This window comes from Schistocerca cancellata, chromosome 2, assembly GCF_023864275.1.
Source record: "Schistocerca cancellata isolate TAMUIC-IGC-003103 chromosome 2, iqSchCanc2.1, whole genome shotgun sequence".
Lineage (NCBI taxonomy): Eukaryota > Metazoa > Arthropoda > Insecta > Orthoptera > Acrididae > Schistocerca > Schistocerca cancellata.
The window spans coordinates 744870113-744892766 of record NC_064627.1 but is presented as its reverse complement, the minus strand read 5'-3'; the positions used below and the strand labels follow the sequence as shown (position 1 = coordinate 744892766).

General features: G+C 41.2%; 1 protein-coding gene across 2 annotated transcripts in view; it reads right to left on the bottom strand.

Annotated features, from left to right (window-relative positions):
• Positions 1–84: 84 nt before the first annotated feature.
• The window catches only part of LOC126162554 (vacuolar protein sorting-associated protein 18 homolog), a 329211-nt gene continuing 306641 nt past the window's right edge, over positions 85–22654 (bottom strand). For both annotated transcript variants that reach the window (XM_049919139.1, XM_049919140.1), the window contains one exon: positions 85–202. In XM_049919139.1, coding sequence (XP_049775096.1) covers positions 139–202 — 64 coding nt within the window. In that variant the 3' untranslated portion in view covers positions 85–138. The remainder of the gene's footprint in view (positions 203–22654) is intronic.

The window sequence follows — 22654 nt, the reverse complement described above, 5'->3', positions numbered from 1 at the left end:
TTAAGCTATTTATATTCAAGCATAATACAAACAATGTGAATCTGAATTAGTTCTTATTTTCTCTTTTTCTGGTGCACTCTCTTTAAAAAAAATAAAATAAACAACAGCACCTGCAGGGTTTGAACACATCTGCAAACACTATTCCCATTCCTTCATTACTCTCTCATAGTCTTCATCATCAATGAATGGTCGATCAATAGACCTGAAATAAAGAAAATGAAACACTCAAAATAACTTAGAATCACTTGTCTAGTTTTCTTTGATACATCCAGCTTTCATTGGCAATAGCAGTTATCACTCGTAAGTTGCACTTTCATGATTAGAATTCTAAATGGCAGGTAAAAAAAAAATATGAATATTAGACAGGAAAAATTCACACAAGCAGCCCTGAAGAATGTTAACATTATTTCTTGAGAAGGAATAAATGAAGAATGGAGCAGCAAATGTATATATGAAAAGAATGGTGCAGTAGGGTAAGAGGGGGAGGGGGGGGGGGGGGGGGTGAGGAGGTTTGCATAACTGAAGACAATTGGAAATAGCAGAGGGAAAGGATTCACAGAATTATAAGAGAAGGAGAAGATTCCTTGAAATTATCAACTTTATAAATCAAAATAAAATAAAACAAGATAAATTGATAATTGGAAATGTGTATTATTTGCTGAGAGAGTAACCATCATATAACCTTTTCTGAATAACATGATGTTGGTGAAGGAAATAAGGTTATAGTTTAAATATGGCATGAGCATAACTAACAGTAGATGAATTGCTTTGACATCTTCCTTTAATCTGACCTGGTGGGTCTCCCAAACACTCTAACAGTACTCAAGAATGGATCATTCTAGCATTCTACATGCTGTGTCCTTTACAGATGTTACACCTTCCCAAAATTCTTCCTATAAAACGAAATTTTGTCTTAAGTCATCATGTATATTCCTATAATCACTCAATGATGACAGCCTCCTATACACCACACAGCCATCAGTCATAAATTGCTGCTCACCCTGTTGGTCAGGCCATTCCTGTACACAGAGAATAAAAGCAGTCCTATCACACTTCCTTGGGGCACTCCTGATGATACACTCGTCTCTGATGAACATTCGCCTTCAAGGTCCATGTACTGGGTTCTATTATTTAAAAAGTCTTTGAGCCACTCAAATATCTGGGAACCTATGTATGCTTGTATCTTCGGCAACAGTCTGCTGTGGGACACCATGTCAAATGCATTCTAGAAATCTAGCAATATGGAATCTGCCTGTTGCCCTCCCTCCATAATTTGGAGGAAAACTTTTCCCTTTGCTTTCTTCTACTGCCACCCTAAACTGATCAATGTGTGACTGGATAGATGCCTTCGACCCACTTAGTGCTTTCATGTATGACCAGAATTTACTTGGGTTCTTGGCCAGATCTTTCATTAAGGGCTAATGGTGGAGCTTCACGCATTGAGCTTCTTATGGATGCATGAATTTCAACTAACATTTGCCTGTCCACATTTGTGCATTTTTTCTTTCTTTTTAACTGAGACTACAACAATGTTTGTCTCCTCAGCATTTTCTGAATATGATTGTTAAACTATGGAGGGTCCCTTCCATTCTTAATCCACTTACTTGGCACATACTTCTCCAGAGTGTGATTTACAATCAGTTTAAACTTTGCCAATAATCCCTCTACATCCATCATACTGAAGCTAAATGGTATTCATTCATTGTCTAAGTGGGATGCTAACAACTGCTTATATGCTTTTTCTAGCATGAACACCCTCCTGGCCTCCTTGATAGATTTATTAACTTTAGTAAGCATCGTCACTACGGTGACATTATGATCACAAACCCCTCTTTCTACACCGACACTGTCAATAAGGTCAGATCTGTCTGTAACTACAAGTTCTAAAATATTTCCATTGTGTGTGAGTTATCTAGCTAATTGTTCAAGGCAGTTTTTTGAAAATGTGTTCAGAAGTCTGTCCCTAGCACCTGCAGTGAATCCAGAGATGTTCCAGTCTATACTCAGTTGGATAAAATCACCTCCAACTAATATTGTATGATGTGGATATTTCTGCGATACGGGGCATAGACTTTCATGAATGACTGTCACAGCAGACTCGGGTGGCCAGTAAAAGCATCCAGTAATTAACTTGATTTCACCTAGAACTTCCAGATAACTTCATTGTCATACTCAAATTTTCCCTACTAGAGACAATATTTTTGTCAACTGCAATGAACGCTCCCCCTCCTTTGGTATCTAATCTGTCTTTCTGATATACATTCCATGAATCGCTAACTATCTCGGAGCTTTCGACTTTGAGTTTCAGTCAGCTTTTGGTCCAAAGAAAAATTTGAGTGAGAAATTTCCTGCAAGACAGTAAATCCTGGAACTTCGTTACAACTGCTTTGCCAATTTACTGTTAAAATTTTGACAGTTGAAGTGTCACTACTTTGCACACAATCTGATTTCACTCTCTGTGTTTTGACTGGTGAGATTGATCAGAGGACCTCAAAACTACCATCTAGCCTTTTATTTAAAAAAAAACATGTGCAACCCACGAGTATTCTGCTACCCAAGTAGCTGCTTCCTTTGTGTAGAGCACACCTGACCTATCAAGAGGAGCCCTGCAACACTAAACTCTGTAACACAGGTCCAGAAATGTGCAGCACGACCATCACAGAACTGATGGAGGCTCTGATTGAGACCTTCCCCTCAGCTCGAAACCAAAGGACCCCAATTAACTCTGGGTACAATGCTGCAAACTGTGAGCTCTTCTGGCACCATGCGAGTGAGGCCAGCAGCCTTCACTATTTCTGCCAGGTGTCCGCAACAACTGAGAATGTCCTCAGAACTCAAGTGACAGGCATCATTGGTGCCAATATGGGCAACGACTTGCAGACTACTGCACCCTGCACCCTGCACCCTCGATAGCTGCAGACGAGATCGCCTCATCTCAGAGGGGGCCCTTGGCAGACACACCGAGTGCACATTGCAATTCTTTCCAGCCCTGGACATTATTTCCCTAAGGGGCTCCATAATGCACATAACACTGGAGCTCCCAATAACTAGTGATTCCCCTGGTGTGCCTGCTCATACCCTGCTAAAGGAATGGTCACCTGTCTACTCTCAGGGTAAATGGGTGAGGCCAGATGGCCAGCCTCCATACTGATTCTCCTCTTTGAGCGACCCAACAGTGTAGCAACTCCCCTCTCACCCTTTAGTCAGTGCTGATCCCGAATGTCAGATATGCTGGAAGGTGCCTTGACAGCAGAGCACGTGAGTGGAACAAACGACACCTGACATGTCCCATGCAATGCACCAGTTACTCTGTTATTGCCATACCCTGAGGCAGCAGCCTGTAGACAGCTAATTGTGGCCATACGTGTCTTCAGCTGTTTGAGAACTCCAGCTAGCACCTCCTGCATCCACACACAGCATGCATACATCCTATCCATCCAACTACTAGTAATTTGGGAATCAAATATGAAAACAAACAGAAAAAAGCTAAATATGTGACTCGCTAGTCTCCTGGTGCATCACCTATGGAGGCTGGTAACTGACTGAGCTGTGGTCAATAGTTACTGGCCATCCAAAAATGAACAAACAAATGATGGCTGTGCAAATACACATGTTACCATTATTAAAATGTGATTCTATACCACTGAAACATGTAAGTACATGATGGATTTAAGAACTAAGCTTCACAACCTCAGAAAAACACAAAAAGAATTTAAAAATTAAATGGAGAATGCCGAGAAACTAATATGCTACTTGCTAGTCTTCTGGTGCTTCACTCATGAAGGCTGTTACATATATACCACTAGAACATACTGTCTATGACATAAATTGTTTTGTTTGACTGTATTCATGTTCTCGTATTTGAATTAAATCGAAGACAGAGTATGCAACATTGAAAAACATGCTATTGTGAGACAGCAGTTTCTTCCACTGACCCCAGTAATTATTTGTAGGATTCCAGTTAGCCATCCAGCTAGACAGCAGTCATTATGGTATGGATTTTTGGGAATATATTTTGTCATTATTTCTGAGTGATAGAAGGGTACTAGAGAAACAACCCAAGACATACCTATTCACTAATGGCTCATTGTATGCCACACCCACATGTGTAGAACTGTTAGCCACAAGCTCCACTCTTAAATGTTCCACAATACTGGGGACCCCCAAGATGGGAGACAACACAGACATATATTTAGCAACACAGTAGTCTCAAGATTTGTCTTAATGAAAATCAATCTATTGGAATTGACTTGCATTCATTTTGTTGGCAGTCATAAATTGTTAGCAGTCATAAATATTCTATGCAAACTGTAAATTATGTACATTGTCTGTCTGCCCTTGAAAAAGTTACAATAACTTCAGAGAGGACTTATGCTTATGAAAAGCTGGGCTACACATGATTCTATACCAGTGTAGATCATCTTTTAGCTAGTGAGTGCTGCAGTATACTGGTGAACACTGACATGAGGAAGAATGACTTGTCATATTGGTTAATATCATTGTTTGCTGTAATAAGCAAGTCTAACCTCATTCAAAAGGTCACAGTAATGTGCTGTGTTGATGGTGGATCACCACACTAGCAAGAAACAAACACACACACAACACACATTTGTAAACAACTTGCTAGCTGACAAATGAGTTTTGGCTACCAATGGAGCTGCTTCAGCCTTTCTTTGCCACTCTCTATTGATTTGTTGTTATTTGCGCATTTACTGACATACTCAAGATTCATCAGGCCACAATGTGACTCAAAAATGCTTCCTCTTTAGATGAAAATGACCCTGAAACTCTTTCGCTAATCTGCAGATATTTAATCTTCAGTTCTTCAACTCGAAAGTTGAGGGGCCCTGCGGGACTGCACTTTACAGCGACCTAGTTCTTTCACAACAATGGTTCGACAGCTCCCATAACTTTAACTAACCTGAGAAGCAATTTTGGATACTGTCAAATGTCGATTGCCTTCAATGCAATCACAAATGGCATTAATATTTTACACCTGTCTTGAACTTCTTATTCCGAGCAAACACAAGAAGTCTTGGATGTGTTTCAGCACTGAAAGGTGCTTTCAACCTCCATAAAATTTCCACTGCTTTTACACCTTCACGAGTAAGAAATTTGACAATGACGCAGTGAACAGTTGTACGATGCACCTGTTGCTTAGATATAAGAAGCATAGGGTTATGCAAATGTTTACTGTCTCCAATCTTCACCAACACCACACAGATATTCAGCTGCTCTCTTCAGCTAAAAATATGCAGAACAGAAAGCATCATTAATATCTGATCCACTCTTGTATCCCTATCAGAAAGTAGAGCCTGTGGTTAACGATGCTATAAAAGGTGCTGTATGAAACAGTTGATTAGCAGCAACCTGACAAAACACCATAGCATATAGAAAACAGTTACTCCTTCCAAAATGTCTTTAGTTTTCTTCCGTCATTTGAAAATAATGTTAGAGTACGTCATTTGAAAATAATGTTAGGAGTTGATTGCCAGATTTTCATAAGGTGTCAAGGACTTTATCTGACTAGGCGTTAACAAGAATTCAACACAAAGCCATGCTGGGAAAGCATCAAGTGTTACTTGTGGTAATTAATTATTTGTTGTGGCAAGTTTCTAGCATTCTACAACATAAAAGTTCTTCACCATCAGTTTACTGTGATGTGTAGGGTATGGACTCCATGGTCCACTTCAGTATTCTGAAATATACTCAGAGCAAATATCATTTAATGTGATGAATGTAAAATCAGATGTGTTGAAATGGCAGTCCCTCTTTTTGATGATTTAGATGTTTTTTAGTGGTGTAGATGTTTTCATACAGGAAAAATTACAAGATGACTTGTATAAAGGCCTTCAAAGCAGACATAATGGAATATGGGTCATGAAACACAATGGTAGGAGGGAGCAGTGAAGTGAAGGGTGATAATCATTGCAATGATACTGCCTCCAGGTGTATGTATTGGAAACTTCAGAACTTACTGGAATGTTGACATGTAGAAAGAGAAGTCTTTAACAAAAATTCTTTGTCTGCAAAACTGTTTGCCATCACCGTATTTTGTGCATATTTTCACTTAGTCTTCCATTTGCATACTGTTCTCCTGAAAACCAGGCACAGCCTTTAGTTATTTATGGTATCAGCACTTTTCCATACCATGTCACCTTCCAGCAGCACAATTAATCTAGACTAGTGCTGTTTCCCCCACCCATTTCAATCTAAATTTTCTTTTCCCTCCTCCACTTTTTCCAGTATATTTGGCTAATGTTCATCTGGCTTTTACTTCAGGGTGCGTGCTTATTTGTCTATCTTTCGATGAGCTCTCCCATTCATACCCTTGCTGTTTTTCAAGTATCAAGTACACTCTTGACTAACATAAATGAGCTCCCTGACTGATAGACCAAAAGTGTCAATATTCTCTTCATCTGAATGCTGCTGTTTCCTGCAACAAACAGATTCTGTTTGAACTGAAGAGTCCCCGCCCTTTATCCCTCACCACATTACCTCCCTAGACTACATTTGTCTTCAGCTTTTAGAGACATCAACTGGTTCTCTGAGTTAAAGTTTAATTACTTTATGTATTCTGTACTGCTATTTTCAAAGTGTTCAGCACAACGTGTTTTTTGCAATGACTGCCCCTATGTGGAAATTGGGCACTGTTAGGCAGAGGTGGGATCAGTTGGGCAAACAGCTAATGTATGGGCAGTCATTTCTATGTACATGACAAATCTGGTTAGTGAGATAACTATTACTGAGTTAACACAATTGTAACACTGATTGTTTAACAGAAAGATACAATTCAAATATAAAATACTGAAATTATATTACATTCGTGGAACATGAGGTTGGCCCACTCAATAGAGACTTTTGTGGTTTTGCAGCAGCATGATTTCCCTATCACAGTACCATTGTACAATGCCTGGAGCAGTGATTTGAAGACATCTTTGTGGACCATGATGTGAGAACATTTGTTCAAAGCTTCATGGATGAAAATTGAGTGTTCACTGTGTGAGCAAAGCAAGTGGGAAAGAGATCTTGGCTGTGTGGTCTTGAAGCTGTTGTATCAATTGTGGCTGTTCTGCCATAGATGACAAGTGTGTGTGTGTGTGTGTGTGTGTGTGTGTGTGTGTGTGTGTGTGTGGTGAGAGAGAGAGAGAGGGGGGGGGGGGGGGCATTGTCTGCCCGAATATGTGACAGCTCCCCACACACCGTTTCTGCTAAAGATGTTCCAATGTCCAGCTTATGCACTGTGCAAAGGCATAAAAGGGCCAAGGGAAGAGCCTCTGTCCATTTCTCATGGTGGAATGGGAAAGTTGCCTTTAGGGTCCATCCCATGTTGTTGTTGTTGTGGTCTTCAGTCCTCAGACTGGTTTCATGCAGCTCTCCATGCTACTCTATCCTGTGCAAGCTTCTTCATCTCCCAGTATCTACTGCAACCTACATCCTTCTGAATCTGCTTAGTGTATTCATCTCTTGGTCTCCCTCTACGATTTTTACCCTCCACACTGCCCTCCAATGCTAAATTTGTGATCCCTTGATGCCTCAAAACATGTCCTACCAACCGATCCCTTCCTCTAGTCAAGTTGTGCCACAAACTTCTCTTCTCCCCAATCCTATTCAATACCTCCTCATTAGTTACGTGATCTACCCACCTTATCTTCAGCATTCTTCTGTAGCACCACATTTCGAAAGCTTCTATTCTCTTCTTGTCCAAACTAGTTATCGTCCATGTTTCACTTCCATACATGGCTACACTCCATACAAATACTTTCAGAAACGACTTCCTGACACTTAAATCTATACTCGATGTTAACAAATTCCTCTTCTTGAGAAACGCTTTCCTTGCCATTGCCAGTCTACATTTTATATCCTCTCTACTTCGACCATCATCGGTTATTTTACTCCCTAAATAACAAAACTCCTTTACTACTTTAAGTGTCTCATTTCCTAATCTAATTCCCTCAGCATCACCCGACTTAATTTGACTACATTCCATTATCCTCGTTTTGCTTTTGTTGGTGTTCATCTTATATACTCCTTTCAAGACACTGTCCATTCCGTTCAACTGCTCTTCCAAGTCCTCTGCTGTGTCTGACAGAATTACAATGTCATCGGCGAACCTCAAAGTTTTTACTTCTTCTCCATGAATTTTAATACCTACTCCGAACTTTTCTTTTGTTTCCTTTACTGCTTGCTCAATATACAGATTGAATAACATCGGGGAGAGGCTACAACCCTGTCTTACTCCTTTCCCAACCACTGCTTCCCTTTCATGCCCCTCGACTCTTATAACTGCCATCTGGTTTCTGTACAAATTGTAAATAGGCTTTCGCTCCCTGTATTTTACCCCTGCCACCTTCAGAATTTGAAAGAGAGTATTCCAGTCAACATTGTCAAAAGCTTTCTCTAAGTCTACAAATGCTAGAAACGTAGGTTTGCCTTTTCTTAATCTTTCTTCTAAGATAAGCCGTAAGGTCAGTATTGCCTCACGTGTTCCAACATTTCTACGGAATCCAAACTGATCTTCCCCGAGATCGGCTTCTACCAGTTTTTCCATTTGTCTGTAAAGAATCCCATTGCTGGCTGGATGTAGCTTCTCATATGATGATGCTAGATGCTACATAAATTGGACTATTCTTGGAACAAAACAGATTTGAATAGGTGAAGCTGATCTGTACTGATATGGAGGGGGCAACTGAGTCATGCTGTCTATTTGGCAATGGAGGTCTTTGTTGTTGTTTTGACAGAAATGCTGGTGATGTGTATAGGTTCCACATATCGAATACATCTCTTTACAGCTGTAAAAGATAACTGCAGCTATCAGCAGGAAGGGGACGTATGGGACTGATGTGGACTTGGGATAATCTTGTTGGAGAGCCCTGAAACCGCCCGATGTCAGCATGTATATGCCATTCCACTATGCATTGGTGGCACTGAATACAGAAGCATGCTCTTTTGTGAGCACCTTTTTCAATCAATGGCCACATAAAATGGTCAGTCAGTAACTTAATGGTCATGTTTGCTCCTTGGTGTTACAGATTGTAAAAATCGTCTAAAGCAGATTTGCTGTGTTTGGTGAAATGTAGTGCCTTGGTTTCTGCTGACAGATGTAGCATCACAGTGTGCTTGGCCCCAGAATTTGAAGTCACCATCCTGTGGAAAAGCTGGCCAATAAATGCTGCAGCTTTGGTTCTGAAATCTGAGCAGCAGCAAGTTCTTTGTAGTCCATGGTATTTTCCAAACCACAGATGTGCAAGAACTAACTATCCCTAAAGTTTTCTGCTCCTTTTATGTGGCTCACATCTGTCATAAACTGTCCGACAAACTATGTACATCTGAATGTCTAGGGAACACTTGTCAGTGGTGTCCTGGCATGCAAAGACTATTAGTTGGTTGTTATCAGAGTAAATCTCCAGAGCATAAACTTCCATTTGTGCCCAGAAATATTTAACAGCTTCTTAAACCGCAAGCATTTCTCTGCCATAAGTGCTCCAGCACTGTCATACTTGTTGCAACTTTTTGGAAAAAAAATTAATGCTTGCCAATATTAGTAGATTTGATGGTGTAGGGCTACACAGATGGCACTGGTGAGTGAGGGGCACTAGTTAGGCTCACCTTAAGATCACACAAAGTTCTTCCCAGCTTTGTGGTCAACTTGAGGGACTGCCAGCCTGTGGTGCCATGTACTACTTGCTCATTTGTAAGCTGCCTTTGTATAGCCTCATTGCTGGGAGGTGGCAGTGATAAAAGTTGACCATTTCCAGGAAACATCATTATATCTGGTATTGTATCAGCTTCACATGAGCTTGTAGAGCTTCTGTTTTCTCTAGCAACAGATGAATGTCACATCCTGCAACCATGTGTCCCAGGAAGGTCACTTCTACTTTGTCGATGACACACTTCTTTTTATCCAGTACTAAGCTGTAGTTATGCAGTCACTGATACACTTCCTGCACTTGTCATTCATGAAGCAAGGTGTTTCTTGAAAATTTCAGTATCATTGGCAGTATCATTGCAATGATCATCATTAAGATATGCAAATCAAAATGGAAACTCTTTCAGCACTTGACTACAAAATGTTGCCATATCTTTGCAACACTTTTGGGGTCAGACGGCAAAAATGAAAATTCAATTACTACCACCTTTGGGATGTCACAGAACGCCACACGTATTTCATTGTATGCTCTGCAGCAGTGTATGATGATGAAAACTTCTGTGCCAGCTAATGCACACATAAAATAATCTTGAATGTTTGGTATGTGATATCCATTTGGGACTATTCTTGCATTTAGAACACAATAATCACCACAGGGGTGCCAAAACCCATCCTTCTTGTGAATGAGGTGCAAAGCTGATGATCGCAGGCTGTCAGAACAACATATTATTCTAACTTGGAGCATTTATTCAAATATGAATTTCGTTTTGTCAGGCACTCAGGGGAAATTACGTGGGCACACTATAAAATGGGCTGGCCAGGTGTGGCACATATATGTTACATAGTGTTGTATCTGATGCCGCTGTGGTGTGCTGGTATCCATAAATCAGTCAGACTACTTCTGTGTGGTGTTGCAGGTGTTGGGTGTTCACTATCCTCTATCCATGCTGTAGGTGAAGTATCCTCATATGCTGCATACTGTACTGCTGGTAATGCATGATATGCAAGGAAGTCAGTGCCTAATATAGGTTCAGGAATGTTAGTAACTACAAATGTCCAAGTGAAGATGATGGCAAGGCATATGTCAATTGGTACCTTGTGGGCATAGGTGGCGGATGCTAAGTTTTTTACTGCTCTCAGGTGTGACTGGTCAACTAGCTATTTTCAGGTGCACGCCAAGCTGGAATGTGCTGACATCTGAGCCCGATGTCAAACAGGAAGGTCTAGCCTAACAAATAAAGAATGACAGAAATTTCATAATACTAATTTATTTTTCAATATAATACCTGTGTACACAATACACTTGTGGGCACTCTCAGATAACTTCTGCGAACCATTCAAATAAAAGTTCTTCAATTTCGAGTCCAACCAAGCATTCACAGCATCAATCACTGCATCATCATTGTCAAATCATCATCCTTTGACATCTTTGTTTAGGTTTGGGAAAAGAAAAAGTCTGATGGATGCAAATCTGGAGAATATGGCGAATGGTGTAACAATTCGAACCCACAGTCACGTACAGTTTCCAGTGTTGTGAGCTTGTGCGGCATTGCGTTGTCCTGATACAAAAGAACTCCACACGCCAATTTTCTGCACCTTTTTTTCATCTCTTCTCTCAAACAGTGCAGAAGGGTGCAGTTGTATGATGCTTTGATAGTTATGCCCATTTGCAAGTGATCCACCATAATTACCCCTTCTGCATCCCAGAAGACCAATGCCATCACCTTACCGGCTGATTTTTGCACCTGGAATTTTTTTGGGGGAGGGTATGAAGGATGTTTCCACTGTTGTGGCTGTTGTTTTGACTCAGGATCAAAGTGGTGAACCCACATTTTGTCCATTGTCACATACCTTGCAAGAAAGCAGTCTTCATCTGCTTCAAATTGGTGGATGATTTCTTCACAACACTGCACACGCTCCCGTCTCTGATTTGCATTCAAGTCTTTCGGGACCCACTGAGATGAAACTTTCCACATTCCCAAAATATAGACAACAATGTCATGAGCACGCCCATGGGATATTCCAAATGTGATTTCAATGTGCTGCAACATTGTTCAATGATCCTGCAAAATCGTATCATGAATTGCAGTCACTGTTTCATCAGTGGCAATGGTGACAGTCCTTCCGCTCCTTGGTGCATCTTCCACACTCGTTCTTCCACATTTGAAGTCAGATACCCAGTTTTTCACTGTTGCATAAGATGGAGGAATGTCCTTAATTGTATTCTGCATGTCCTCCACAATTTGCCTGCGCATCATTCCCTTAATGAAGACATTCAATCGCAGCATCGTTCTTGATTCTCTCGATATTCACCATTTTTCTTACACTATGATATACAGCACATCCTAGTGGCAAAACTAACGAAGCTGGAGCCATGAAATTTGACTTGCATACCCACAAATGGTCACCATAAAACAGTAGGTGGTTTTGTTTGTGAGAGACACCATGGTAACTATCTCAGGCTAAAAACTTTTCGACCACACCTTATACTTAAAACCACTGTAATACAGTGGGCTTTGTCAGTGGCCATAGTATTAGTGAAGGTTGTGTCATACTGCTGCCACGGATGTACCAACGGTTATGGGTGGTTTCTTTACTGCTGCGTTATGTTGTCCCACCTGTTGTTGATCTCGTGTCCAAATTGTCAACACTTTTTGCTCGACTTGTGATCTGTCACACCTAATCCAGATTCTGATCATTGTTTGGTTAGGTGCATGATATAGTGGATTTTGATGCTTGCCACCTGGAATGACTGTGTTATCAACAAAAATTAATAAATTTGCCCCCAAGTTACTGCTGGAGTCAGACCTGTCTGCCCACAACCTCAACTGAGGAGCATAAACTCCACAGCTCCCCAGAGATGGTTGGCAGGACGTGGGACATGGTGGTAGAGCAGACTGATGTTGAGTCTTCAGATGGGTTTGGCATCCTTTGGTTGGAGTAAGCTGGCACATTGTCTTTCGATGATGTCACAGCAACTACTGCCTGCAACTTCAATACTGCATATATTCTACCAGCCACATTTACAACTTGTATATCGGTTTATCATCATGCCCTACCACTGCTACTTGTGCTTGTGACAGTAACTACTGTTGCCAAATATGCAACAACAATTTGTCCTAAACTGTAACTGTGTCTATCATAGTTTGTAGGTGCCACCAAAATTCTTAAGGGGATTTGTTACCCACTTTTTTCTTTATGTACCGCTTGTCTGAGCTTTTGGTCTGTTTATTTGGTACAGCAATCAATTAATTCAGGTTTTAAAGCAAGGTAAGCTTGATGACATGGTGGGTGCACAATAATATTTGATACCAATGTTGTCACTCGCTGGTCTAAATTTCTGATCACTAACATAAATTTTTCATGATAATTGGTAACTTGGTAGTGCACAAAGATATTCTCCATGACTATGAATCAAATTTGAGGTTGATCAAGCATCGATGGGGCCCATAACCGCAAAAACAATGCAGAAGAACAACTTGAACCATTGGACAGGCAATTCCTTGGTCTTAAGTGCAGTCACAATATGGAGGGGAAAAATACATAATAAAATAAAATAAAATGAAAAATAAAAAAAATCACCAGAACAGTCAGCATTTTCAAATCTGGCTTAATATCACCTACTATGGCATAGTGTAAAGACCAAATGCACGGTGGGGTGTAGTTGGTATTGGTGTCTGTGTTTGTGTTTATTGCACACTGTTTCAGTGTTCAGTTGTTAGCACTGCTCAGTGTTCAATTTTTGCAATACACAAAGGGAGAGCTCTAAAATCTGGATTCCACTGCAAACTTGTTGAATCTCATCACTGATGGTGCACAACTATTTGTGAATGTCTTCCGCTGTCGTGGCACCATATTTAACTGTCCACAAAATAAACTGTCAGCACTTATATTTGTTTCCCCGTTGTTGTGTTGAGGTCAACAGTTATACGGGTAAGGTATACCCACAACATAAAATAACATACACAGAATAGAAGTGCATGTAATTACTTTTTATTTCTAGCAACATCGATACACGCCCATAAACAAACACAGGTAAGTTGACATAGAGAGTACTTCAAAGATACTTTTTGTATAGAAGGCAACAGACACTACAGTCAGTTAATGGTTCGATTGTCCCACATATGGATTAATTTATCAATTGTTAATAATCAGTAGACTATTCCCTTGTCATTTTAAGTTATTAAAATGTTTGATTACATCTGAAAGAACCTGTGCCCAACTGGCATGCAGCCCAACACCTCTGTCCATCTGGCAAGGGAGCTTCCCCATAGGGCAGAGTTGAAACAGTCTAACCTAGAAAATCATAATGTAATACACTGAGTCACTAATATGTGTATCCTATAGAATTCCCTTGTATCCTGGAGTAAATAATTATGAGAGACATATTTTGGTCTACTTTCTGCTGTATAAAAACAAGGAAGAAACTCTACAACAGCAGTGAACCTAATATTACAATTTTATGACATATTATACACTTTGTCAATCATGTGAATCAAAGATTGTTTACAGAGCATATCCTGAAACTGCCAAAAAATGGGTAAGGTGTAAATTATCAGCCTGGTAGTGAAGCGCTGTACTCTTTAGGTCAATAATACATTTTTTTAGTATGATCCACTTTTAGGTCAAAGAACTTTGTCCAACCTTTTTCCAGTGAAGAGATTCCTGCCTGAAATACACTCCTGGAAATTGAAATAAGAACACCGTGAATTCATTGTCCCAGGAAGGGGAAACTTTATTGACACATTCCTGGGGTCAGATACATCACATGATCACACTGACAGAACCACAGGCACATAGACACAGGCAACAGAGCATGCACAATGTCGGCACTAGTACAGTGTATATCCACCTTTCGCAGCAATGTAGGCCGCTATTCTCCCATAGAGACGATCGTAGAGATGCTGGATGTAGTCCTGTGGAACGGCTTGCCATGCCATTTCCACCTGGCGCCTCAGTTGGACCAGCGTTCGTGCTCGACGTGCAGACCGCGTGAGACGACGCTTCATCCAGTCCCAAACATGCTCAATGGGGGACAGATCCGGAGATCTTGCTGGCCAGGGTAGTTGACTTACACCTTCTAGAGCACGTTGGGTGGCACGGGATACATGCGGACGTGCATTGTCCTGTTGGAGCAGCAAGTTCCCTTGCCGGTCTAGGAATGGTAGAACGATGGGTTCGATGACGGTTTGGATGTACCGTGCACTATTCAGTGTCCCCTCGACGATCACCAGTGGTGTACGGCCAGTGTAGGAGATCGCTCCCCACACCATGATGCCGGGTGTTGGCCCTGTGTGCCTCGGTCGTATGCAGTCCTGATTGTGGCGCTCACCTGCACGGCGCCAAACACGCATACGACCATCACTGGCACCAAGGCAGAAGCGACTCTCATCGCTGAAGACGACACGTCTCCATTCGTCCCTCCATTCACGCCTGTCGCGACACCACTGGAGGCGGGCTGCACGATGTTGGGGCGTGAGCGGAAGACAGCCTAACGGTGTGCGGGACCGTAGCCCAGCTTCATGGAGATGGTTGCGAATGGTCCTCGCCGATACCCCAGGAGCAACAGTGTCCCTAATTTGCTGGGAAGTGGCGGTGCGGTCCCCTACGGCACTGCGTAGTATCCTACGGTCTTGGCGTGCATCCGTGCGTCGCTGCGGTCCGGTCCCAGGTCGACGGGCACGTGCACCTTCCGCCGACCACTGGCGACAACATCGATGTACTGTGGAGACCTCACGCCCCACGTGTTGAGCAATTCGGCGGTACGTCCACCCGGCCTCCCGCATGCCCACTATACGCCCTCGCTCAAAGTCCATCAACTGCACATACGGTTCACGTCCACGCTGTCGCGGCATGCTACCAGTGTTAAAGACTGCGATGGAGCTCCGTATGCCACGGCAAACTGGCTGACACTGACGGCGGCGATGCACAAATGCTGCGCATCTAGCGCCATTCGACGGCCAACTCCGCGGTTCCTGGTGTGTCCGCTGTGCCGTGCGTGTGATCATTGCTTGTACAGCCCTCTTGCAGTGTCCAGAGCAAGTATGGTGGGTCTGACACACCGGTGTCAATGTGTTCTTTTTTCCATTTCCAGGAGTGTACATTTCTCAAAGAGTCACAATGTAGCCATCCTAAGCTGCCACGATATCTTAACACAACTCAGAAATGTTTTCCAGACACAAATTAATTTTAATGTGGGGATACGTGGAAGGCAGTGGGTGATTGCTTTTAAGTAATTCACCCTTCAAATTGCCCCACTTTCCCACTGTCAAACATCATACCCACCCAATCTGCCAGATCATTTGTGTCTGCACAAAATAATAGCAGTCCTATCACACTTCCCTGGGGCACTCCTGGTGGTACTCTTGTCTCTGATGAACATTCGCTTGAGGACAACATGTTATTACTTAAGAAGCCTCTGAGCCACTCACATATTTGGGAACTTATACCATATGTTCATACCTTCATTAACAGTCTGCAGTGAGGCACCTTGTCAAACACTTTTCACAAATCTAGAAATAAGGAATCTGCCTGTTACCCTTCCTCCAGAGTTCACTTTGTATCATGTGAGAAAAAGCAAAGCAGAGTTTTTGCACTTTTTTCCAGTCACTTGCGGCTTTGCACTTGGCAAGAATTCACGATAAATGCACGCTAAGTAAGCAGCCAATGTTGCAGAGTACATTTTGTAAAAATTAATTGGGGTTCCATCTGGACTTTTTGTTTTCAACTCTTTCAACTGTTTCACTATTCTGGCAATACTCATTACTATGTTGTCTGTCCATGCAGGACTGTGTCCAATCGTCAAATGAGGGTATGTTTATAGTCTTCTACAGTGTGAACGATTTCTTCAATGCGAAATTTAAAACATCAGCTTTCATTTTGCTATCTTCTTCTGCCACACCACCCTTCGACCTGATTACCAACTTTACACAGGACTAGAATTTTCTCAGGTTCTTAGCCAGATCTTATGCTAATGTATGCTGGTGTTAGTAGTTGTATGCTTTGTGCATAGATCTTTTCACAGATGCATGAATTCCTGCTAACCTTTGCTTGTCATCATCGGCTGAGACTGCAACAGCCTTTGCTTCCTCAGAATTTTCTGAATTTCATTGTTAAATCAAATAGGGGTAATCCAGGAAGAGGTTTAATAATGAATAAAAAACAGGAGTGCGGGTAAGCTATTACAAACAGCATAGTGAACGCATTATTGTGGCCAACATAGACACAAAGCCCACGCCTACTACAGTAGTACAAGTTTATATGCCAACTAGCTCTGCAGATGATGATGAAATTGATGAAATGTATGATGAGACAAAAGAAATTATTCAGATAGTGAAGGGAGACGATTATTTAATAGTCATGGGTGACTGGAATTGAAAAGGAAGAGAAGGAAACGTAGTAGGTGAATATGGATTGGGGGCAAGAAATGAAAGAGGAAGCCGCCTGGTAGAATTTTGCATAGAGTATAACTTAATCATAGCTAACACTTGGTTCGAGAATCATGAAAGAAGGTTGTATACATGGAAGAATCCTGGAGATACTAAAAGGTTTCAGATAGATTATATAATGGTAAGACAGAGATTCAGGAGCCAGATTTTAAATTGTAAGACGTTTCCAGGAGCAGATGTGGACTCTGACCACAATCTATTGGTTATGAACTGTAGATTAAAACTGAAGAAACTGAAAACAGGTGGGAATTTAAGGAGATGGGACCTGGATAAACTGAAAGAACCAGAGGTTGTACAGAGTTTCAGGGAGAGCATAAGGGAACAATTGATAGGAATGGGAGAAAGATATACAGTAGAAGATGAATGGGTATCTTTGAGGAATGAAATAGTGAAGGCAGCAGAGGATCAAGTAGGTAAAAAGATGAGGGCTAGTAGAAATCCTTGGGTAACAGAAGAGATACTGAATTTAATTGATGAAAGGAGAAAATAAAAAATGCAGTAAGTGAAGCAGGAAAAAAGGAATACAAACGTCTCAAAAATGAGATAGACAGGAAGTGCAATATGGCTCAGCAGAGATGGCTAGCGGCCAAATGTAAGGATGTAGAGGGTTATCTCACGAGGGGTAAGATAGATACTGCCTACAGGAAAATTAAAGAGACCTTTGGAGAAAAGAGAAGCACTTGCATGAATATCAAGAGCTCAGATGGAAACCCAGTTCTAAGCAAAGAAGGGAAAGCAGAAGTGGGAAGGAGTATATAGAGGGTCTATACTGGGACAATGTTCTTGAGGACAATATTATGGATATGGAAGAGGAGGTAGATGAAGATGAAATGGGAGATATGATACTGCGTGAAGAGTTTGACAGAGCACTGAAAGACCTAAGTCGAAACAAGGCCCCGGGAGTAGACAACATTCTATTAGAACTACTGACAGCCTTGGGAGAGCCAGGCATAACAAAACACTAACATCTGGTGAGCAAGATGTACGAGACAGGCAAAATTCCCTCAGACTTCAAGAAGAATATAGTAATTCCAAACCCAAAGAAAGCAGGTGTTGACAGATGTGAAAATTACTGAACTATCAGTTTAATAAGTCACAGCTGCAAAGTACTAACGCGAATTCTTTACAGATGAATGGAAAAACTGGTAGTAGCTGACCTTGGGGAAGATTAGTTTGGATTCCGTAGAAATGTTGGAACATGTGAGGCAATACAGACCCTACGACTTATCTTAGAAGAAAGATTAAGTAAAGGCAAACCTACATTTCTAGCATTTGTAGACTTAGAGAAAGCTTTTGACAATGTTGGCTGGAATATTCTCTTTCAAATTCTGAAGGTGGCAGGGGTAAAATACAGGGAGCGAAAGGCTATTTACAATTTGTACAGAAACCAGATGGCAGTTATAAGAGTCGAGGGACATGAAAGGGAAGCAGTGGTTGGGAAGGGAGTGAGACAGGGTTGTAGCCTCTCCTTGATGCTACTCAATCTGTATATTGAGCAAGCAGTAAAGGAAACAAAAGAAAAGTTCGGAATAGGTATTAAAATCCATGGAGGTTTGCTGATGACATTGTAATTCTGTCAGAGACAGCAAAGGACTTGGAAGAGCAGTTGAACAGAATGGACAGTGTCTTGAAAGGAGGGTATAAGATGAACATCAACAAAAGCAAAATGAGGATAATGGAATGTAGTCCAATTAAATCGGGTGATGCTGAGGGAATTAGATTAGGAAATGAGACACTTAAAGAAGTTTTGCTATTTGGGGAACAAAATAACTGATGATGGTCAAAGTAGAGAGGATATAAAATGTAGACTGGCAATGGCAAAGAAAGCGTTTCTGAAGAAGAGAAATTTGTTAACATTGACTATTGATTTAAGTGTCAGGAAGTCGTTTCTGAAAGTATTTGTATGGAGTGTAGCCATGTATGGAAGTGAAACATGGATGATAAATAGTTTAGACAAGAAGAGAATACGAGCTTTCAAAATGTGGTGCTACAGAAGAATGCTGAAGATTATGTGGGTAGATCACATAACTAATGAGGACGTATTGAATAGAATTGGGGAGAAGAGGAGTTTGTGGCACAACTTGACTAGAAGAAGGGACCGGTTGGTAGGACATGTTCTGAGGCATCAAGGGATCACTAATTTGGTACTGGAGGGCAGCGGGGGAAGGTAAAAATCGTAGAGGGAGACCAAGAGATGAATACACTAAGCAGATCCAGAAGGATGTAGCCTGCAGTAGGTACTGGGAGATGAAGCAGCTTACACAGGATAGAGTAGCATGGAGAGCTGCATCAAACCAGTCTCAGGACTGAAGACCACAACAACAACCACAATCTAGTTCCCAGAATGAGATATTCACTCTGCAGCGGAGTGTGCGCTGATATGAAACTTCCTGGCAGATTAAAACTGTGTGCCCGACCGAGACTCGAACTCGAGACCTTTGCCTTTCGTGGGCAAGTGCTCTACCATCTGAGCTATCGAAGCACGACTAACGCCCGGTCCTCACAGCTTCACTTCTGCCAGTATCTCGTCTCCTACCTTCCAAACTTTACAGAAGCTCTCCTGCGAACTTTGCAGAACTAGCACCCCTGAAAGAAAGGATACTGCGGAGACATGGCTTAGCCACAGCCTGGGGATGTTTCCAGAATGAGATATTCACTCTGCAGCAGAGTGTGCGCTGATATGAAACTTCATGGCAAATTAAAACTGTGTGCCCGACCAAGACTCAAACTCGGGACCTTTGCCTTTTGCGGGCAAGTGCTCTACAATCTAGTTATTAGGCACATACTTGCTCAGAGCACGACATACAATCTGTTCAAACTTTGCCCTTAATTCCTCTATGTCCATCATACTGGAACTAAATAATGTCAATTCATTGTCTAAGTGAGATGCTAACAACTGCTTATCTGCTCTTTCTAGCAGAAAAACTCTCCTAGACCTTCTTGACTTATTTATTGACTTTAGTAACCACAGTCACTACGATGAAATTATGATCACTAATCCTTGTCTCTCTACTGATGCCATTGATAAGGCCCAGCCTGTTTGAAGCCACAAGGTCTAAAATTTTCCATTGCCTGTGGGTTGCTGAACTAGCTCCTCAAGTCAGTTTTCAGAAAATGTGGTCAAAATTACTTCACAGTATTATCCGTCTGTACTCTCTGCAAAGAATGCAAAGGTGTCCCAGTCTACATATACTTAGCAGGTTGGAGTAACCTCCAACAAGTATTGCATGATCTGGGTATTTACACACTTATACGCTACTGACCATAGACTTTTTCTGAAAGGCTCTAGAACTGTCACAACAGAATATAAAGCCCAGCAAAACAACTATCTATCACTTGGTTTCACCTAGACCGGTTACACACAACCAGTAACTTCACCGCAAGGGACAGAATATTTTTGTTAACTGCAGTAAACACTCACACTGCTATGGCATCTAGTCTGTTTTACCAATTTCATTCCACTGAATCAATAAATATCTTAGAGCTTCCTACTTTGGGTTTCAGCCAGTTCTAGGTCCCAACAATAATTTCAGCTTGGGAACAGATGAATTTGTCCTGATCAGCAGTTAACAAATGCAGCATCCATCTGGCACAAAGCTTTCTCTTAGACAATTACTGATGTAAAATTTACTGTACTCTTTTTTTTCTGAAATTCCCATACTATCATGTGTTCCATACATATTTAATTGCTATTATTCAGTATGATATTGGGTATTTTTTTCAGGGAGATGTTTTTGTTACAGGTTCAAGGCTGATAAAATTTCCACAAATAAGTCTTTTTGAACTATAATTAATTTATTTTGTCACAACTAGTTTCAAAAGTGCAGCTCCACTGTCAAGAGCACTTATTCATAGAAGCCAGACACAAGCTGTCATAATATTACTTGGTACATAAGAGAGAGAAAGAGAGAGAGAGAGAGAGAGAGAGAGAGAGAGAGAGAGAGGTGGGGAGGGGGGGGGGGCACTGAGAAAGTGTACTATGATTGTAAAACTGACTTGCTCCACAACAAAGTGAGAGATTGCAATTACAGTTGATGGAACATGCAACCCACAGACAGCACTACAATGTCTTTCCCCAGTCCTATCCTGCTATCCCTCTCCCTCCCCATCCCGTGCCTCTCCTATACACCCACTATCCACCTCAGCTGAGATTGCTACTCACTGCAGTCAGGCCTTAGCACCTGGAGACGACACTGGTCACGTGTGTACAAGCTGTGATTTGTGTGAATGTGGGTGGGTTTTCCCCACAACTCAATGCTTCTTCTAAGTGGTGAGCAGCAAACTATCCTTTGCATTTGTAATTATCATGTTTGTATGTTATCTGAAAACATACAGGACAGATTTTATAATACATTATTGAACAGCTATGATTCATAACAAATAAAAATATGAGATGTGCTCAAAAAGTAATGGGGATTTTTTAATTTCACAGGCTTAATACATACTATATTCATTTTTTAAATATATCTTGTGGGTGCACATGTTCCTGATGCATGTCTGAGTTTTCAGCTGTTTTGAATATTCAGTTTATTGTTGGTGGTTGAAATGGTTACATGTATTTTTGGCTGCTCAGTGAATTTTTATGAACAAAAAAGATGGATCAAAGAAAATGCATTAAATTTTGCATGAAAAATGAAATGAAAGCGCAGCACCACATTCAAAAAGTGGCAAATCTAATACGAGTAATACAAGAGTTTACAAGCCCTGGACGCCCTAGCACAACAATTACTGATGACAATGTGGAAGAAGTAAAGTAAATTATCCTGGAAAATCGCTGTATCTGGAAAATCACTGTATCACCATCAGAGAAGTTGCTGATGATGCCAAGCAATTTTTTGGGATGTTTTGGGCATGAAATGTGTACCAGGAATGTTTGTTTCAAAATGGTTGAATTTTGACCAAAAACATCTTCACATAAGACATCAATCAGGAATTGCTCAATGAAATCGCCAACAATCCAGAACTTCTAAAGAAGATTACAACAGGTGACAAAACATGGGTATAGGGGTGTGATGTCAAAAACCGAGGCATAATTGTCCTCATGGAAACTGCCTGAAGGGCCATGACTGAAGAAAATTCGACAAGTTTGATTACATGTGAAGGTTCTTGTCATTGTTTTCTTTTATTACAATGGGATAGTGTATTATGAGTTACTGCTTTATGGTCACACAGTCAATAAGGAATACTAGCCGGAAGTTATGCGCCATTTGCATGAAGCAATCCAAAGAAAAAGACCAGAATTGCAGCAAAACTACTCTTGGAAATTGCATCATGCTAATGCTCCCTCTTACCCCTCACCATTTTTTTTGTTTTTTTTTGTAATTTTTTGGGAAAAAACAAAACTGTTATGTTGCCTCAGCCACTGTATTCATCAGAAATGGCCCACTGTGACTTCTTTACATCCCTGAGGCTGAAGAAAATGATGAAAGGAGGTTGTTTTTCTATCACTGATGAGATAAAAACAGAATCACCAAAGAAGCTGAACACCATACTGAAAAGTGAGTTCCAGAAGTGTTTCCAAGATTGGAAAAAGCACTAGCACAAGAGTATTACATGA